The 20,057-nt window shown below is 44.4% G+C and overlaps 2 protein-coding genes across 13 annotated transcripts in view; one reads left to right on the top strand and one right to left on the bottom strand.

The window, feature by feature from the left end:
- Clip4 (CAP-GLY domain containing linker protein family, member 4) overlaps nucleotides 1–18,491 on the top strand; it is an 89,738-nt gene extending 71,247 nt beyond the window's left edge. For 3 of the 5 annotated variants that reach the window (XM_063261626.1, XM_063261628.1, XM_063261627.1), the window contains 4 exons: nucleotides 1,238–1,361; nucleotides 4,805–4,869; nucleotides 9,884–9,956; nucleotides 16,379–18,491. In XM_063261626.1, the coding sequence (XP_063117696.1) occupies nucleotides 1,238–1,361; nucleotides 4,805–4,869; nucleotides 9,884–9,956; nucleotides 16,379–16,700 (584 nt within the window). In that variant the 3' untranslated portion in view covers nucleotides 16,701–18,491. Of the gene's footprint in view, nucleotides 1–1,237; nucleotides 1,362–4,804; nucleotides 4,870–9,883; nucleotides 10,154–16,378 lie in introns of those variants that run through there. The other 2 variants (NM_001013942.1, XR_010052058.1) reach the window with 2 other exon arrangements.
- Nucleotides 5,934–16,472, bottom strand: LOC134479109 (histidine-rich glycoprotein-like). Of its 8 annotated transcripts, none has more exons than XM_063262601.1 (3): nucleotides 16,346–16,472; nucleotides 15,391–15,473; nucleotides 5,934–14,125 (listed from the first exon to the last, which is right to left on the bottom strand). In XM_063262601.1, the coding sequence occupies exon 3, from the start codon at nucleotides 7,240–7,242 to the stop codon at nucleotides 6,202–6,204; it is 1,041 nt and encodes a 346-aa protein (XP_063118671.1). In that variant the 5' UTR covers nucleotides 7,243–14,125; nucleotides 15,391–15,473; nucleotides 16,346–16,472; the 3' UTR covers nucleotides 5,934–6,201. The 8 variants fall into 8 exon arrangements, with proteins under 8 accessions (XP_063118671.1, XP_063118665.1, XP_063118667.1 ...); XM_063262595.1 differs by having other exon boundaries at nucleotides 5,939–13,703; XM_063262597.1 differs by having other exon boundaries at nucleotides 5,939–13,225.
- Nucleotides 18,492–20,057: the final 1,566 nt, after the last annotated feature.

The raw sequence follows: 20,057 nt of genomic DNA, 5'->3' as shown, positions 1-20,057 counted from the left end.
CAGGAGGCAGCAGCAGCACCATTCTGTCCTGGTCCTCAAGCCCCAGCTCCCGCTGGCTGGTGCAGAGAGGGCACCTGCACACCCGGGAGCCTATGATCTGGAAGAGGACCCTGGACCTTCATAGGTTTAGGTTCCTCTGCTCTGAGCTGGTGGCTCAGCATGGCTGCTGCTTCACTTGACAGAGACCCCGCCAGTTCACCAGGAATGTCCGCTGCGTGTACGAGACAGAAGCATGAGAACCGGGCAGATGTCTCTAGCTGCTCTCTCTTCTTTGATTAATGCCACTTTCCGTTTAAGCTGGTGCTCTGTTTGATCCTCGTTAGAATTCAAGCCTCCCTTGGGCCTCCCTTACGTATCACACTAGTGAGTACAGAGCATAGCTCTCTGATAGGCTGTTTTCACAACTACTGTGCCAGAAGGCAAATGGTCACACACCCATTCCTTATCTGCTATGGATGGCAAAAGAGCAAAAGAGGTCACTCCTGTGCCGAAAATGCTTGGACTACAAGCTCGAGAACTGTGAGGCCTGTTTACCTGATCATGGAAACCCCAGGAATCCCTGCTTTAGAATATGTCCACCACTCTCATGCTCCTGGAGTGCAGCCATGCTGCTTGTTTTCATATCTCCAGGGACTCGATTTTCTCACAGCTAGCCCCATAGATACTGTCTTTTAAGACAGGTTCTCCTATTAGCAAACCCACGTCCTTTCATTTACTTAGAAGACGGAGCGGTGTCACCGTGTCTGCCGTGTTATCTCTGCCCTTGCTTAATTATTTAATAGTTGTTTGCAGTGTTCTCCTCTGAGGGGGTGAGATGGCGAGAGCTGTCCACCTGAGGACTCATGGGCCTCAGTAGCTTTCTGTGCCGCTTTCGCAGGGGAAGCACGCTATGTTAGAGCCAAGGACGGTTTCTTTTGCATTATAGCCTTAAGATGTATTTTGGTGGCTCTCCCCTTGCATAATGGCTAATTCCCTGCAAATCTGAGTTTGTGCGTTTCATTTTTCCTCCCTTAATACACTGCTCTGCAATTACGGCACTAAAATGTCTCTCCCGCCTTTCAGGTTTTCAAGTTTTATTTTATAATTTTATCATCTCAAAGCTTAGAGATCATGATGATCTCCCATCATCTCGGTCATTTGTGAAAACACGGAGCCGTCTTTGGGTCCGTATTACCACACAGTGGTTGTGAATGAAGTACGGATCGGATGCCTTTAAAATGCAGTATTCATGTTCTAGGGTATTGGTACGGCATAGAGCTGGAGAAGCCCCATGGGAAGAATGACGGTTCGGTTGGAGGTGTGCAGTATTTTAGTTGCTCTCCGAGATATGGAATATTTGCGCCCCCATCCAGGGTACAGAGGTGAGGAGAAACCGGGATGTGCATCTATTCACAGAAGCTCTGCCAACCCCCTGTGACACACGGGGACCCTGAGTTCATTGGGAAGATAAGCACACATGTGTTCCTTCAACGGGTTAACCTGCCACCTTCCTCAGAGGGAAGGCTCGTGGGAAGCTAAATTTGCCTTGCTGAGGATTTGCAATTTTAAAAACCTCCTTTCTTCCTCATTTGCAAACCCTGCGAGTGTGTGTAGGCTATTAGAAGTGGCGTTTGCAGCTAAGAACAGTTCGAGGAGCCAGCTTAATCCGTCATGCAAACAAAAGTAAAAATGCTCTCTGATTGCTTCAGTCACATCCTAACTACATTAAATTTCCTGCCAGCAGGCACCCATTCACTCTCCTACAAACCTAATGGAACCAAAATGGCTTTTTCCTCTGATTTCCTTAGTTTTCAAAAATAGATAGGCAGTAGCTCTCCGGGGGGAAGCGAAGTCTCAGGGATTTATATGTAACAAGCCTCCTGAGTGTTTCATGGTAAGGCAATGTATTCACGTGTCACCTCACTCTGGGTTTCGAAAGCAAGCTTATCCAAAACACGGGCCCTGGTGACATTCTGGCGGAACGTGGAGCTGGAAGAAACTGGTTCTGTCTGTTCTTCAGAGGCTAGAAAAGGGGATTATAATCTCTGGGCCAGATATAACATATGTGGTGGAGTCGTACTCACGAGACTAGAAGCATGGTGGTGGTGGACTGGGAGTCCCTGCCGGTTCCCATTTAACTGGACGCTGATGGTTTCTGGTCAAATCAAAGTTTTTTTTGTTTTTGTTATTTTTAAATCTTATTTCTCCCTCAGTTTTTTCTTTTCTTTTCTTTTCTTTTTTTTTTTTTTTTTTTTTTTTTTGGTTCTTTTTTTCGGAGCTGGGGACCAAACCCAGGGCCTTGCGCTTCCTAGGTAAGCGCTCTACCACTGAGCTAAATCCCCAGCCCCCAGTTTTTTCTTTTTCTTACAAATCCCTCAGGTGTTAATTCTCTTCATTTGCCGTGTACTTGATGCATTATTCTTTACAACCATGAAGCCTTCAGCATACAGTACTTTGTAGCTCGTAAGTTGTCTTCCCTAGGTGTTGTTTGATCCTCATAAGTACCTGGTCAGGTGAGTTGGAAAATAACCCTAAGCATCACCAACCCTTACTGAACATTTAACGGTAGGCTCTATACTGAGCACCTAAGTGGTACACGCCATTGTCCTCTGCAGACCCAAGGAGCCACGAGCTGCTATGTTTATTCCCACATCACAGGTGGGAATCTAGTGCTCCATAGAAAAAGCAGAGGTCGCATCGCTGGGTAACGGAAGAGCTAGCATGGCCTGGCTGTGTTAGTTTCCCGTCTTTCCTAGGCCCATGCGTTTAGCCACGAGCACAAACCACTGCTGGGAACGATCCTCAGCTTTGTCCCTGTGTCTGTGACCTAAAGCATCTCATCCAGCAGGGCTTGTGATTGCCCCAGGTCCAGTGAATGATACCGGATGCCGCAGTGGGGATTTGAATCCCCATTCTCTGGAGTCACAAGTGAACTCCTTGCCTCATAACCTTAGTAGTTCCCGAGCTTCTGCGAGTCTCTGTGGACCTGTGTCTGGCGGGCGGGCGGGCGGTTGACACATTACCTTACACAAGTTTGATTTGTCTCCCCATCACAAGGACTGGGGTTCGTCTTGGCATATTCAGGCACAATGGGTACCAGCAGACCCCGTTGCCAGTTCTGTGCCCTTCACACCGCAGCAGCCTTTGCTCCGCCTTCATTTGTGAGGTCACATTTTTTTTTCCCTGTAGTTTTGTATTTTCACTGCTGTGGTACAGAGCACACATGGCCTCACCCCCTTTCTCTTGCCTTCTGTTTGGTCTTCTCCAAGGTAGTGAAAGCAACCCCCACTCCTTAAAAGAAACAGGGCTCTGTTGAAATAAACCAGTCTCTATCCAGCTGTCTTCCTGTCATCTTCTGATTGTCTCATTCATCATCATCAAATACTATTAAGTGTCTTTTCGCACTTTGTGCTGCGCTAGGCATTCTATGAGCAAACAAAACAGACACGGTCTCCGATTTTAAGGCATTTCTAATGCAAGCCAGTTTGGAGCTCTTAAAAGGCCCTGCTGGTCTTCAGGACGGGAAGATTTTACTCTAGGGGCTGGGGGAGACTGTCTTGGTGACTAGTCACTCTGTGACCCCTACTGCTTCACAGGGTCATAGCTGGCTTTTTATGCCCCCCCTGGCATTTTTAGAATGTGTGCTTGTCCCAGGATCCACCCATGTGACTTCCTCTGTTTGAATAGATTTCCCGATCTATCTGTCATTATACAATTTTCATTTAGTAAATTGTTTTGGTTAATAGCATCTGCGAATATTCTTTAAAGACCATCTGAGGAAACTTACCCACTGCCTAACTGGTCCCCAGAAACATCCCGTTCTTGTTTTTCTGTTGGAATTATTTCTAATGAACTCATCACCTCTAGAAGTAGGTTCCTCTCAGCTGCCCAGCACCTCTTCACCCCAGGACCTGCTGCCTACCAGACTTAGGCCCTGTCCGTCCACCCCTCCTCAATTGTCACGTGTTGTGTGCCCATAAAAGCAGTGAGGTGCAGCCTGACACACTGCAGTACTGCAGGAATTTTGATGGAGACAAAGTGTGTTGGGAGAAGTGTTTGCAGATGAAGGTCTTGCAGATTTAGGTCAGTAAATGGCTGAAGAAAAATGAGGCTTTCAGGAACTGACTTTTTAAAAAATAATGATTTGAATATCAAAAAAACGGGGAGATACTCACTGGGAAGGTGACCTTTGCAGTGTGGGCAGAGTCAAGCACAGATTTTGTTACTGAAACAATTATACACGTACACAAATTCAGGAAGTCTCTTTTTTCTAATAACTGTTGGTGATAGTTTTACAATTTTAATCTTACATTTGTTAAACTTGGTATAAAATAATCTCCATGCTTTTTAGTTTTAACCTTTGAGGATAAAATTTTAAAGCAAAGTCAGAAGTTATCATGGGTCCAATTCCTAGTACTGAATAGCAGCAGCAGTAACAACAGCAGCAGCAGCAGCAGCAGCAGCAACAACAACAACAACAGGGCTGTGGGTACAGTGTAGTGGCAGGGTACTTGTCTGTCATGTGTCAAGGTCCAGGGTTCAATTCCCAGCTCTGCAGAAGCCACCAAGCAAATACATGTGAGAAGTCAGGTTTCAAACGAACTGACTTTCCCAGCCTACCTGTCCTTGGTAGTGGAGACCCACTCCATCTGCGTATTGCCCGTCTCCCATGCTAGAGTCAAGCTCTTTTCCTGGCTCATGGGGCTGCCCAATAGCTGCTTGTTGAATGAATGAGTGGGAAAACAAGCACAGCTGACGTGAGAAGAGGCCACCAGGCCCGGGAGGCCAGCTACACCTAACGTGGTGTGCTCTGTTTTATTCTCAGGCTGTCAGATTCCCTGGATACGCTTTCAGAAATATCTTCAAATAAACAGAATCATTCTTATCCTGGTAAGACTGTGGTTTTTAAATCCAGTTTGAAGTATTTCCTCTCTTTCACTCACTGAAACGTATTTTAACTGTTAAATACCTGTATCCGTAGGTTTCTTTCAAAGCGTCTGTATAGTACTAGTAAGCCCGGAGCAGATCTGTTTCCTGCCTCCCAGCTGTGTTGGAGAAACACGGGTGCCCACCTCCCTCTCCCCTGCCTCCCTCTGTGTATCCCATGCTAAGGTTGTGAGCCCAGGATTTGTATTCATGATTCCTCTGGCTTTCTGATCTTTTCTACGTCTTGCGGCTGTTATCGGTGAGCAGCATTGGTCTCCCTTATCCGCTCTTTCTTCTTTTAGCGCCCCATGGGATACGTGACTGATTCCATAGCTGCTGCTTATTTTTGCTGCATCCTGGTTTTTGTTATTACACTGTCGCACATGTGCAGAAGTGGCCCTGGGGTTGGTAAGCATGGCTACCAAACCCGGGCTCTCCCCAGGGATTGCCAGGTGTTTGCGCTGCATGCTCCCCTCAGCCACCAACGAGGCCCCCTTCCTCCCAACCTGGGAGCCTCTTGTTGGGCAAGGAAATAGTTGCTACCCTGCTAGATTTAAACAGCATTTCATTGTGGCCTTAACTTGCATTTTCCAGAGTTTAATCAGTTGATGTGGAAGCAGTTGGGCCTCTCAGTGTTGGGTTTGTGGGACATGGGCATTGCCCCTTTCCTGTTTAAACCTCCTGCTGCTTCTTATCTTGGGAAGTTAGGCTTCTTTCCATATTGCACCTTTCCCTGGTTTTATGTGTTACTAATTTGTGCAAGCTGCTGACAGACCTTCACTTTTCTGACATCTTTTGGTGAGAAGACCTTTTTAATTTTTATGTGCTCAAAGAATAAAACATCTTATGGCTTGCATTTTTTAATCTGAAGAATTTTCCCCCCAGGGACAGAAACCCTAAGGCTCCTTCCTGGATCCCTCCCTCCCTCCCTCCCTCCCTCCCTCCCTCCCTCCTTCCTTCTTTCCTTCCTTCCTTCCTTCCTTCCTTCCTTCCTTCCTTCCTTCCTTCTTTCCTTCCTTCCTTCCTTCCTTCCTTGATTTAGATTTTGTGTTTCATGTTTCTCAGTTTACCCACAACGGATCCTGTGTGTGGTAAGGATCTGATCTGACTTTCTTTTCCATTTGTGGGTAACTGTTTATGGAAGTTATTAGTATAATGACCCACTGGGATATTTGTTGTGGTCAGTCCATGGTCATGGTGTGTCCCCATTCTAGAGGTACAGAACCTTCCTGATGCTGTGTGCTGCTGTGTCCATTCTGACTTAGAGGCAGATGTGTTCCTCAGGTACCTCCATCGTCACGGTGGCTCCTCCGTGGAGTCTGTGTCGCCTTCCCCTGCTGTGTGTGTGTCTGTGTGTGTGTGTGCATGGGTGTGTCTGGGTGTGTGAGTGTGCATGCGTTTGTGTGTGTGTGTGTGCATGCGTTTGTGTGTGTGTGTGTGTGAGTGTGCATGGGTGTGTCTGGGTGTGTGAGTGTGTGCCTGGGTGTGTGTGTGAGTGTGCATGCGTTTGTGTGTGTGTGTGTGCATGGGTGTGTCTGGGTGTGTGTGTGCATGGGTGTGTCTGGGTGTGTGTGTGCATGGGTGTGTGTGTGAGTGTGCATGGGTGTGTGAGTGTGTGTGTGAGTGTGTGCATGGGTGTGTCTGGGTGTGTGAGTGTGTGCATGGGTGTGTGTGTGAGTGTGCATGGGTGTGTCTGGGTGTGTGAGTGTGTGCATGCGTTTGTGTGTGTGTGTGTGTGTCTGAGTATCTGTGTGCATGGGTGTGTGTGTGTGTGTGAGTGTGTGCATGCGTTTGTGTGTGTGTGTGTGCATGCGTTTGTGTGTGTGTGTGTGAGTGTGCATGGGTGTGTCTGGGTGTGTGAGTGTGCATGGGTGTGTCTGGGTGTGTGAGTGTGTGCATGGGTGTGTCTGGGTGTGTGAGTGTGCATGGGTGTGTCTGGGTGTGTGAGTGTGTGCATGGGTGTGTGTGTGAGTGTGCATGGGTGTGTGTGTGAGTGTGCATGGGTGTGTCTGGGTGTGTGAGTGTGTGCATGGGTGTGTGTGTGTGAGTGTGCATGGGTGTGTGAGTGTGCATGGGTGTGTCTGGGTGTGTGAGTGTGTGCATGGGTGTGTCTGGGTGTGTGAGTGTGTGCATGGGTGTGTCTGGGTGTGTGAGTGTGCATGGGTGTGTCTGGGTGTGTGAGTGTGCATGGGTGTGTCTGGGTGTGTGAGTGTGTGCATGGGTGTGTCTGGGTGTGTGAGTGTGTGCATGGGTGTGTCTGGGTGTGTGAGTGTGTGCATAGGTGTGTCTGGGTGTGTGAGTGTGCATGGGTGTGTCTGGGTGTGTGAGTGTGTGCATGGGTGTGTGAGTGTGTGCATGGGTGTGTCTGGGTGTGTGAGTGTGTGCATGGGTGTGTCTGGGTGTGTATCTGTGTGCTTGTGGACGAATGCATGTGTCTGTGTAGGTGTATCTACATGTGTGAGTGTGTATCTGTGTCCTCCAGTTTTATCTCCACTGATACTGTGTTGGTTATTCTGAATTTCTTTCATTCTTACATGGACTCTACGATCTTTTTGTTAAAATCCACATACTGGTATGCTAGGATTTTGAGGAGGTTGGGAAGATCTGGTCTTACTACTGTTCTGTCTATAAACATGGACTCTCTCTCTCTCTCCACTTATTTATGTAACCCCCTTTTGTTTTCTGTGAGATTGATTACTCCATTAAATGGACAGTTCCATAAATAAGCAACTCATGTCCTAAGTGTCATATTGTTCTGAGAGGCATGATAAAATGTCACACTGTCCTGCCTGGGACATGAGTTGCCCTTTTGTTCAGCATATCTCGGTACCTGTTACCTTCTTGTTGGTCCTCCATAATCCTCTGGTCACAGATTGACTGTCCATGTCCTGTTTGTGTTCAGCTAACTGTAATTTCACTTAGTAATAGATGCTAAGAGTAATGTCTCTAGTAATCGAGTATTAGAAGGCTCAAGTGTATCCTTTTAAGTGAAAAGGTGAGAGTTTACCATAAGAATGTGCTTCTGGGGAGAGTCACATTGGTTGTGGTACTGTCCATCTGAGGCATCCATGGAAAGCCCTGGGAACACGCGGATGAGAGGACCCCTGCTGTGTACCTTCGCTGGCCTGTCAGGATTTTGTAGCTTTCCTCATACAGATTTTGTACATGTTTTGTTAGATATTTATTTAGCATTTAGTATTTGGTTATTTAAAGTCATGGCCCTTCTTTCTCTTTCCCCTTTCCTGTTCTCTCTCTTCCCTATCCTTCCCTGACCTTACTCTTCTCTCCCTACAGAGTATCGCCATGTAGCCCAGGCTAGGCCTCAACTCACAGCTCTTTTTGTTAGTCTCCTGAGTGCCGGGGCTGTGAAGATGCACTATAAAGTTCTGCTTGGTACTGCTTTTATAATCATTCTTGTTTCTTTAGAGCAGCCGTCTCTCGGTCAAGCATTTCTCTGACAATTTTTTTCTGTTGATTTACTTTCTGCTGTAATACTTTTAGAGTACTTTCCTGCATAGAACATACTAGGGTTTTACTTAGAAAAAAAAATCTGGCTGGGCAAGGCGACACATGCCTTTAATCCCAGCACTCAGGAGGCAGAAGCATTGTATTTCTGTGTTCCAGGCCAGCCTGATCTACAGAGCGAGTACCAGGATAGCCATGGCTACCCAGAAAAACCCCGGCTTAAAAAATAAATCTGGTTGTCTTTACCTTTCACTCTGAGAGCTCCGTTCATTTTAATTTATCACTATATTGACGTATTAGCAATGTTCTTTATGCTGTTTTACTTAGTCCCCATTCCATTTTAAATATTTATTTGTATGCATGTCTCTTCGAGAGTATATGAACATATATTGGGGGACTCTGTGTGCCACGGAGGTCAGAAGAAGATGATAGATTCTTTAGAGTGCAGTTACAGGAGTTTCCTGTATGCTTGGCTTGCTATGTGGGTGCTGGGATCTGAACTCTGGTCTTCATGATTGCACAGCAAGCTCTCTTAACTACTGAGCTATCTCCATAGCCCATAATTCATTTTGGGTTTTATGTATGGTAAATGGTGGGTTTCTAAATAAGTCATGAACGGTGATTGTTTTCTGGTTTTGTTTCTGTTTTTGTTGTTGGGTGCTACATCTTTACATAGTCCTGACCAACTTAGAATTCCTAGTTAGAAGTCCTTGAACTCAGAGGGGTCTCCTCATTTATTCTGCCTCTCAGTGCTGGGATTGTTGTGTGCACCGCCACGCGCAGCTCTTGCTTCCTGCTTGACTTTATTCTGCATGTGTTCCTACCTTTTCTGCACTGTTTACTTCCCTACTGTGTACAAGCTGAACTGTGAATATGCTACTTAGCAATTATCATAGATCATTTAATGTACATACTTTGCACTGTGTAAGGTCAATCATTCTTACCCCCTTCCTACACAATTTGAATCTTTAGAAGTTGAGCTGTCTTATTTCTGTTTTAGCACCCCTGTAAAGTAGACATCACCACAATAGTTTTTCTGTAATATTTTATTTCACCTCTATATTTACTCATCTGTATACATAACTTCCTCTTAGGATAACTTTGTTCTGGCCTGTGTATACTTGGTTTTTGGTGTCTCTTTCAGGCAGCTCAGATGGTCTGCATATCTTTCCGTCAGACTGGCTTTCAGGCAGTGGGTCTAGTCTCTGTCTCTTCTTCCAATTTATGCTCAGAGAGGGAGGGACATAATGTATCTGGTCAGTTTCAGGAACTTCCTGATGGATTTGAGTTGTTTACTTCCAGAGTTTAAGGCACTTCTCTACAGGATGGAGAATTTTTATCTTAGAAGAATTGCTATAAAACAGTTTTCTTCAGGAAAAGACAAAACATACAGAACAAACAAACCAGCCTCTTGGTGTCATGGTGTACTGTAGAAGTGATTAAAAATAACTCCCTGTAAAGGCTGAAAACATGTGACATATTTTCCTTTTCTGTCCTTCACTCTCGCATCCAGGTTTTAGGAGAAGTTTCAGCACAACCTCTGCTTCTTCTCAAAAAGAGATTAACAGGAGAAATGCTTTTGCCAAGTGAGTATTAAGAAGCCTTAGAAAACTGCCTTTCAAGATGAGCATGCCAGGATTCGGTGAAGGAAGAAAAATGGAATTTTGTTTCGTACGCCCTGCTCGGTAGAATGTTAGCACGTAAGAGAGAAGGTGTGACCGGTGTGTTGAGTTCTTCCCTTCTTTAAAAGCTCAATTAAACATGTCACAAGTGGCTAAAAGCAGCCCACTGCGTGTGTTTTCTCTTCTCAGAGATCAGTACAGCTGCTAATAGAAGCTGGGGGATTCACATTGTATTTTCATTGAGGAAGGCCGGTTGATTTTGAACTCCTGTTTACTGAATTAATCAGATCTGATTTAATATGCTCAGCCATGCATGAAAGAAATATAAGGCCCGTTTGCATAAAGCACTCTCAGAATTATTTTTTTTTAATGCTTTGGCTTCCCCTAGGAGTATAGACTCCTTAAACCCATCACAGATTTGGAGTTTGACATCAGTCTTCCTGCTCAAATAGCCGAGAGAGTAAGGAGAGTAACTGTAAGCTCCCGTGCACTGGAGGTACTCAGGGGCTCTTAGGCAGAATGGAAGATAGCACTAAGAAGAGACCACCTTGACGAGGGGATTCTGGAGACCGAGGGCAGCAGGACTGGTGCGGAGGTTGGTGAGCAAGAGGATGACACAGAGAACTGAGGGAGGAGAAAAAGTGCTACTCCCTGGCAAGGACACAACAGCAGGTCACGTGCACATGGTGGACTGCAGACAAGAGGAACAGGTGGTAATGCCTCCCTGTTTCCTATAGAAATATCAAGAAATCAAACTTTATGGATAAATATATCTTGAGTTCTTTGAGGAGGTCACACGCACACAGTATATTTTGATCATATTTATCTTATCCCTTCTAGATTCATCCTGTACCCCTTTCCAAAGTCTCCTTAAATCTACTGGGCCTGTTTTACATTCATATAAGCTATAAGTGCAGCACCTTCCTGTCAGAAACCTGGACCAACTTCTCAGAACCAACTTCGTTTCTCTGTCTTGTAACTAAATTGTGTGGTGTCTTCAGCAGTGGATCTTACCATCAGTGTCTGGTGGACATCGAAGAGCAGTGGCAGTGGCACCCATGTGCATGCATGCACTCATGCTTACACATATATACATACATACATACACACACACACACACACACACACACACACACACACCAGTAGAGGCCAGAAGATGTCAGATCTGTTGGAGTTGCAGGCATTTGTGACTGGGTCCTAGAATCCAAACTCCTCATGATAGGACAGTGAGCACTAAGCCATCTTTCCAGACTCAGTTATAAGGCACTTATAAAATGATGGGTTTCTGCATGGCTTTCCCGAGCATCCTTACCAATAATTATGCTTTTCCCACCTCCCTCTGTGATCTACCTTCCATTCTTCCTCCAACTTAAACATCCATCCCCATGATTCCTGTTTACCCGTCCTATCACCTATGACATCATCCATTACCTTATCATCTATTATCGCTTTCTCTCTGAAAATTCTCCCCTGCCCCCATCAATGGTCCCTTTATAGTTTTCCGTTTTTACAGACACTCCAATGCTAGGGTCTCTATATGATGAGAACAGGTGATGTTTGTCTTTATGGGTCTGGGTTACCATAGTGTAGTTAATGTTTTCCAGGTCCATTGATTTACCTTCAAATTTCACAATTTAATTTTTCTTTACAGATGAATAAAATTCCATTCTGTGGCGGTACCATATTCTCATATGTTCCTTAGTTGACTGATATCTTGGCTGTTCACATCCTCACTACCGTGAATTAAGCAACAAGGCACACAGACGAGTGTGTGTCTTTGTAGTAGGTACATACCCAGGAGTGGTAGTTCGGTCACGTGGTAGTTGTGGTTTTTTGAGGACCTACCATACTGATTTCCACAGTGGCTGTACCAGTCTGCACTCTCACCGACACTGTATAAGGGTTCATTTCCCCCAGATCTTACCCATCAAGAACCATGAAATTGGGGCTGGAGAAGTGGCTCAGTAGTTAAGAGCACTGGCTGTCCAGAGGACTAGGGCTCAAATTCCCAGCACCTACACAACAACTAAGGGCTCTGATGCCTGCTTCTGGCCTCTGCAGGCATTGCACACTGTGACACATAGACAGACATCCAGGCTAAACGTCCATACATGTAAAATACAGTAAACGTTAAAAATGAAAATATTGGGGCTGGGGATTTAGCTCAGTGGTAGAGCGCTTACCTAGGAAGCGCAAGGCCCTGGGTTCGGTCCCCAGCTCCGAAAAAAAGAACCAAAAAAAAAATGAAAATATTAATAACAATAAGGCAATGATTATTTTAAGTCTTTGTTTTGTGAATGTTTTACCTACATTTGTGTCTGTGTACACTTTGCATACGTGGTGCCAATGGAGGTAGAAGAGGGTGTCAGATCCCCTGGAATGGGAGTTACAGACTGTTGTGAGCTACCATGTAGGGGCTGGGAACTGAACCTGGATCCTCTGGAAGAGCGGCCAGTGCTCCTAACTGCTGAGACTTTTCTCCAACCCCTCAAAGTAGTTTTAACCTACATTTCCCCGATGACAAAGAATGGATGGTCAATGCTTTAAAAATGTTTCTTAGCCATTGCATTTTCTGAGAAATCTTTGTTCAGTTCCATTGCCCATGTTTTAAAAGGGATGGCTGTTTTCTGGTTTTTTTTGTATATTCTAGACATCCAAATTTTTGTTTTATATATATATATATATAAATCCCAATGTTTGTTATATATATACCTATATCTATCTATCTATCTATCTATCTATCTATCTATCTATCTATCTATCTATCTATCTCTAGAAATCTGTGTCTCTGTCATCCTGTCAACTGCCTCTTCACTGGATTAACAGTTTCCTCTGTGATACAGAGACTTTCATTTCTTGCATTTCCACTTATCGGTCTTTGGTTCCCACCAGGAAGTCCTTACTTCAGCCTCTATCCTGAAGTGCACTCTATCCTCGTCCCTCCCAGCACTCTCAGTGTTTCGATTTAATGTTAAGATCTTTGATCCATTTTGGAATTGATCTGTGTGCACAGGATAGGAGAAGGATCAACTCAGTTGTTATGTGTACATCCAGCTTTCTCAGCACTGTTTATTGAAGACACTGTCCTTTCTCCAGTGTGTATTTTGGCATCCTTGTAAAAGCTCAGGTGGCTGTAGGTGCAGGGGCTTAGACGTATCTGGGTTCCTGGTTCTGCCGCACCTGCTCAGTTCGTCTGGCCTTGTGCCCATGCTGTACGTTTTCACCGTGGCTCTCTAGGATAATTGAAAGTCAGGAATGGTGATATTTCCAGCAGAGTTTTTATTGCTCACTGTTGTTTTGGATATCTAGGGTCTTTTTTTTTATTTCCATATGAATTTTAAGATTGATTTTTTTCAACTTCTGCTTACAATTGCATTGGAATTTCTATGTGGATTGCATCGAATCTGTATATTACTTTTGGTGGGATAGCTGTTTGCAGGATATTAATCCTGTCAGTCCATGGGCACGAGAGGCCTCCCCATCATCTATCTATTTCTTCAGTGTATGTGGCGGTCATGGTTAGGTTTATTCCCCATTGGTTGGTTGGTTGACTTCTGCGACTGGGATTGTTCCCATGGTTTCCTTCCCAGGCTGTCTTTAATGATGTTGGTTTTGGTATTCTAATTTGCAGCCCACCACTTTGCTTTCCATGTTGGTCAGGGAGTTTCCCTGGGGAAGTCTTTGGAGTCTTCATGCATAGAATCAAGCCATCTGCAGAGAGTTACACTTGTTCGTTTCAGTTAAAAATCCAGTAACCATTTGTAATAAAAACTGCAAGGACAGGGCATGGAGGGAGCATAAACAATAAAGACTAGATATGACGGACCAAAAGCCACCATCGTATTAAGTTGAGAAGAACACGAAGCATTCCTACTCAAATGAGAAGACAAGGCACCCACTTTGCCCTCCTGCTCAATATAATGCTTCAAGTCCTAGCTGGAAATATGCTTTTGTTGAAAACGTCATTCTTTAGAGCAAGTCTTGCTTATGGGACATGAGGGCGCAGTGTTTTCTGACTACTGTCCTTGGGAACATTAGACTTGGGCAGTGGCTATAGGAGGAAGTCTGGCAGGACTCAGCCGTGTTCTGGCTGGACGGTTCTTGCTGGTGTGCTGGTCTTGGCCTGGAGGAATCTGTGTTGGAAAGGGATGGTTGATGACTGATCAACGTGGTGCTACTTATTTTTAATTATTCATATGGAAATAAATGCTACCTTCAGAGCAAATGTAGGAAACAGAGACAGTGAAATTCCTGGCCTGTATGAGGCTGAGATTATGAGAGGCATTGGGCACATGGTGACTATTCAGAAAACATAGCCTATGGCCATTATTTTTCTGAGAAATGTCGCCAGCTTTGTCAGGCTACAGAAAGCATCCATTTGGTGGGAATTTGGAGACAGAGAGAATGGATGTTTTTGTGCAAGAGTAGAATTCACATGCTGCTTTTGTGTATTTGGTGAAAATTTGTTTCTGTGCATTGCATTTAGAATTTGATGGGATAAATAATTGTAAATGTTTTTATTCTATTCACTTCCTTTTGCCCCTCTTTCCTTTTTGAAATAGTTCTTCATATTGTCCAGGCTGGCCTTGAACTCCCCATCCCCTGACTCCAGCCCCATGGCTGCTTGTCTTATAGATATAAGCCGCTATGCCTGCCTCCTCATTTTCTGTTTCAAGGTAGGGTTTCACCATATAGCTGATGCTAGCCCAGATCTCACTACATAGCTGAGGTTGTGCTTGAACTCGTGATCGGTTTGCCTCAGCCTCCTGAGCTTTGGAGTTACACATGTGTACTGCTGTGTTGGGCTTTAAAAGAATTTCCAGATTACAGTTTCTTCAACTTAGAAAAGTCCCTGAGCTCTAGCGTCCTAGTTATAAATTCTGAATCTTCTTCCTCTTTACTGGGTGCCTGACAGAAACAGATGAGCTACTGTGTGTGAAAGTGTATTTGAAACTGTAGAAGACAGGAGCTGGAGGTGGTTCAGGAGGTAGAGCCTCCTCAGCTCGCTTCCCAGCCGTGAAGACTAGAGCTCAGATCTCACACCCACACAAGTCAGGTCTGCAGGAAACTCTTACTCCAGCTCTAAGGACAGGAGGATGGCTAGGACTTGATGGCTTCAAAAGAGTAAGTGGAAAGTGCAGAAGGCGCCCACGCCTTCTTCAGCAGGTACACGCACTGACTGATATATACACTCAGACACATAGTGAATTAACCCTTTAAAAATGTAGAAAATGAGACAAAGGGTGAAAGAAGGCCCCGCTTCTCTTTACAGTAGGAAGGTTTTAGATAGTTGGGGTAGCAATGCTCCAGCCTGCAGTGGGAAGGGAGGGAAGGGAAGGAAAAGGGAGAGGAAAGAAGGCAGGGAGGGGAGGGGAGGGGAGGGGAGGGGAGAACAGACCTGTTTGAAGTGGGAGACTCCCAGTTCCCTTTGCAGGCCCTAATAACCATCTGGACTTCCCAAGTGTCAGGGTCAGCTGTCTCCTGTGGACAGAGAAAGGTGACAGTATGGGCAGCGAGGTGCCCTGGGGTGGACAGTATGACTAGGGGAGGGACCCTGGGGACAATATGGGTAGGGAGGGGACCCTGGGGGGGGGCAGTGCAGTCTCAGGTCTATTTTGTTCCAGTTGGCAAGTGCTAAGAGGTACTCACACTGTAGGAGGTGCTGTGTTAAAGGCAGGAATGCTATTCTGCAGAGCCCAGCCCTCCTGCTGGCAGAAGGGAAGGTAACTGGAGTTCATGGGAAAGACCTACACCTTTATCTAAAATTTATTTTCTAAAGTTGTAGGTTTTAAGATTTGTTTTCACATAAAAATATTTTAAAGTGAAATCACGTTCGGAATACCAGTTCCTTTTCCTTAACTTACCTATACTAATTCAAGTTCTATGTATTTTTCCTAATCATTTACTGAAATGCACCCCCCCCTGTGTGTGTGTGTGTGTGTGTGTGTGTGTGTGTGTATTTTTATAAGTTGTAGGGTGGTGTTAAAAGTTCCAAAAGAGAAAAACTTTTAGAAATTGGAAGCATATTTCTAATACGGCTGTTTCCAATTTTAAAAATTATAATCTCAAAAACTTTTTCAAATGTTTTATATTTAAGGAGAAATGGTGACATTAAAATAAAAGATACTATCTTGTGACAATAGAAAAATAAAAAGAAAGGGCATTCAGAACAAGCCTTTCACCTATAATTAAGATTCTTCTGAGGGATGGCAAAGTAAAACATAATAAATAAAAATAATATTTAACTACTCAAAAAAAATAACTTATTCTAAACTTTTCTCTTTTGTAAATTAAACGAATGTGGAGGTGGCGGCAGGAACAGATGCGGAAGTCGCATCCCTTGGCTCTAATACCTAAGTTCAATTCTTCCTTTCCCTTCCGGACAGGACTAAGACCACCCTGCGCCGCAGCTGGAGCAGTTCCACCACGGCGGGTGGTCTCGAGGGGACCGTGAAGCTCCACGAGGGGTCTCAGGTCCTGCTCACGAGCTCTAACGAAATGGCCACCGTTAGGTACGTGGGTCCCACGGACTTTGCCTCTGGTATCTGGCTTGGACTGGAGCTCCGAAGTGCCAAGGGGAAAAATGACGGCGCCGTGGGTGACAAGCGCTATTTCACCTGTAAGCCGAACTACGGAGTGCTGGTTAGACCAAGCCGAGTGACCTACCGAGGGATTAACGGGTCAAAGCTCATTGATGAGAGCTGTTGAGTTAACCACAGAAAGCATTGAGCTCCTCTGAGTATGTCTATGTGCTAGATGAAAATAGGGACTATGACAAAGGGCTTACTTAACAGAAAATAGAGTAATCTTCATAAAAATCTCCAAAGGAACCCAAGTATGAACTTTGAGGGTCATGGTTTTGAAAATAATTTCAGAATAAGCACTTTCTAAAAGTTTAGGTCCCAAGAAAATTTGAGGACTCAAAAAAATAAATAAATAAATAAAAAAAGAAAAGAAAAAATAGAATGTGGTACTTAGCAATATGTTGTGGTCACTTTGCCATTTGGCTTCATTTTTGCACATGGTGTTACGTTCTTCACAGAGTGAAAGTTTTTACCACCAGCTTTGTGATGTTCACACCACCTGTTTCCAGTCCAGGTGTTCTGGAATGTTCTTTTCCATCCTCTGGTTTGTTGCTAAAAAGTACCTAGAGAGCAGTCACTAAATAACTGGTGTATCTTTTATCCTTTTGGTAGGCTTACTTGCCCTTTGGGGATAGGCTCCTGTGAACACTTAGAACCTGGGAGGACGGTGGGCACTGGGTGATACCCGGCTCCGCCTTGCACCCGTTGTCAACCACAGAGATGTGATTCCCTTCACTACCAGCTGGTTGGTTAACAGAGCTGAGCGTTACACGGGCCTCCTGACTCAGTGCATGCCTCCTCACATAGTGTGCTCTCAGGTTTCCAATCTGCTGCTCGACTGCCCTGCCCGTAGGCACAACAAGAGACTTGCAGTTAGGCTTGTGAACTCAAGGCAGAACTCTTTTTTTTTTTTTTTTGCACACTTATTTAACCTTGTAAGCTCCCGACATGCACAGCACTTTTGAAACATGATGCACTTTTTACTTTTTGAGACTTTGCCTTCATTTCCTCCTGGGATATAAAAAACTTTAAAGAAGTATTTCACAGAATGAATAAAAGTGTGTGTGTGGGGGGGTGTGTTATCTGTGTGGGTGTCCATGGTGTCTGGGCTTGGGGTGGGGTCAGGGTTTAGCCGTAGCTGCTGAGTTCTGTTGGCTACACAGCTGCAGAGCCATGGCTGACCGTTCACTGTCAGGGGCACATGTTACACTAAGCTTCATGACAGTGATGTAATAATGTTACACATTTGTCTTGTAGTTATGTATTGAAGTTTCTGTCCTGTTTTGTGTAAAAATGTATCCACTCTTGTATATATTTAGACTTGAAACTACCACACAAATATTGGAACGGTTTGCTTTATGAAGTTAAAAGTATCCTTCCGAATGGAACTAACTTGCTTTGTGCTCAGACATATACTATGCTGATGTATTTTGCAATATACTATCTTAAATTAAATCTGGTCACTTTGTTGCCTTTTTAAAAAGTGTGGTATTTCAAGTAGAGTTATTTTCCTGAAATATATTTGCAAACTCAAGCTGCTTTATAATCAAGGAATATTTTTATTGATTGAAGAAAATGACTGCTGCAATTCAAAAGTGAACTTATTTTATTATATAGATGATTTCTTAAAAGCTATTTATACCATGATACAAAATCATGTAGTGATCCTGGGAGTCTGTAGTTCTTCCTGTTAATAACATTCAACACTGTATGCTAGAGGCAGCAATGCCAACACTGAAGTTATTTTGGGTGAAAACCGTTGTTCTGTTCCTGTTTAGCTGGGGATTATTAAATCCATATAATGTATGTGCTTATGTATGCTACATGTGCAAGTTAGGTGTTTCCTTTGTGTTCTGCTTATTAAATGTCATTCAGATTCACTTCCTGAATTCTAATAAAGAGGGAAGCTATTGGAGCGGAGTTGTGTCTTTTACCCTATCTGCAGCCCTCTTCGGTGTCTCAGCTCCCACCTCCATCAATAATGGCTCAGAATGAGCTGTCCTTAGAGAGTCCTAAAAGTCTTTAATAGAGTATGTTTTTTCTTTGAGAGTCCCATACATGTATGCAGTGAATTTTGACTCCCCACTTGGAACTCAGACACCCTCACTATGCCCCCTTCAGTGTCTTTTTTATTTATTTATTTATTTATTTATTTATTTATTTATTTATTTACAACTCACTAATTCTAACTAGCAGTGTCCATATGTGTAGGGGTAGAGGGCCATCTATTGGAACACAGACATCCTCCCAGGAGCTACACTTGTGAAGAAAACCGATGGCCCCCAGCAGCCATCAACTGCCAGTAACTCCTCAGCTGAGGGGGGCGGTTATGTGAGCCCCTCCCTCACTTCTGCGGGCTTGATGGTGTGCTCACAGCTGCAGCTCGTGTGAGTCCGTGAGTGCGTTGGCTCTGACATGTCTGGAAGTTTCGTGCTTTTCACTCATCAAGAAGAATCATGACTTTAGCCACCCTTCTTTAGCATCAGTGAGGAGATGCTCAAGAATGTGATTCTATGGTTTGATGAGGTCACTTTCTTTTCCTTCCTGAGGGCTGTAGTTCATTGTTCACCCAGAGCAAGATAAAATGCTTTAAATTTTGGTTAAAAAGCCTAACCTTGTGTTGTTATTGTTAGAAAATTGTGTTACATTTTAGAGAAATATGGGGAAGGGGTGATTTTAAATGATTCCTTTACAAGTGCAAGTGGACTCAGAATGTCTCATGCCATCATCCCTCCATGGTACCCCCACTTCTCATCCCTCCACTTCTCAAGCTCCTCTCATGCCTCATACCCCACATGTGTCACTTCTCTCTGAAAGACTTGCCTTTCTGCTCATTTCCCATTCCGGCCCGGGGTGGAGCAGTGGGCTTTGATGGCTTTGTTCCTCACTTCATCCTCACACCTAGATCAGTCCTCAGCACCAGCCTGCTGTTCCACAAAGCCTATCGAACAAAAAGAGGCGCAGAAGAGATTGATGGCACAAATGCCTAGCATCAGAGAGGTGACACTGAGAGATCAGGTCATGGGATATGTTTATTTTATTAGAGACATGAGGGAAAGATTCCTGTGCCTCATCCCAACTCTGCTCCATGTCTTAGTCAACTTTTTTTTTTTTTTTTTTTTTTTTTGGTTCTTTTTTTTTTCGGAGCTGGGGACCGAACCCAGGGCCTTGCGCTTCCTAGGTAAGCGCTCTACCACTGAGCTAAATCCCCAGCCCTTAGTCAACTTTCTATTGCTGTGATAAAACACCGTGATCATGGCAACTTAAAGAGTGTATTTGGGCTTATGGCTCTGCAAGGACAAGAGTCAGTTACCATCATGGTGGTGGAGAGACATGCAGGCAGGAACAGGAAACTAGACTCCATCTTTGGCATCGAGCAGATGATGAACAGAATAAACGAGCAGTAGGGTAAGATGTTAAGCTCTCACTCAAAACCTGCCCCCAGTGACATACTTCCTCTTAAAAGGTGGGACTTCCTAAA

The sequence above is a fragment of the Rattus norvegicus genome, chromosome 6 (assembly GCF_036323735.1).
Source record: "Rattus norvegicus strain BN/NHsdMcwi chromosome 6, GRCr8, whole genome shotgun sequence".
NCBI lineage: Eukaryota > Metazoa > Chordata > Mammalia > Rodentia > Muridae > Rattus > Rattus norvegicus.
Note: the sequence above shows the minus strand (reverse complement) of the source record. Positions and strands in the feature narration are given on the sequence as shown.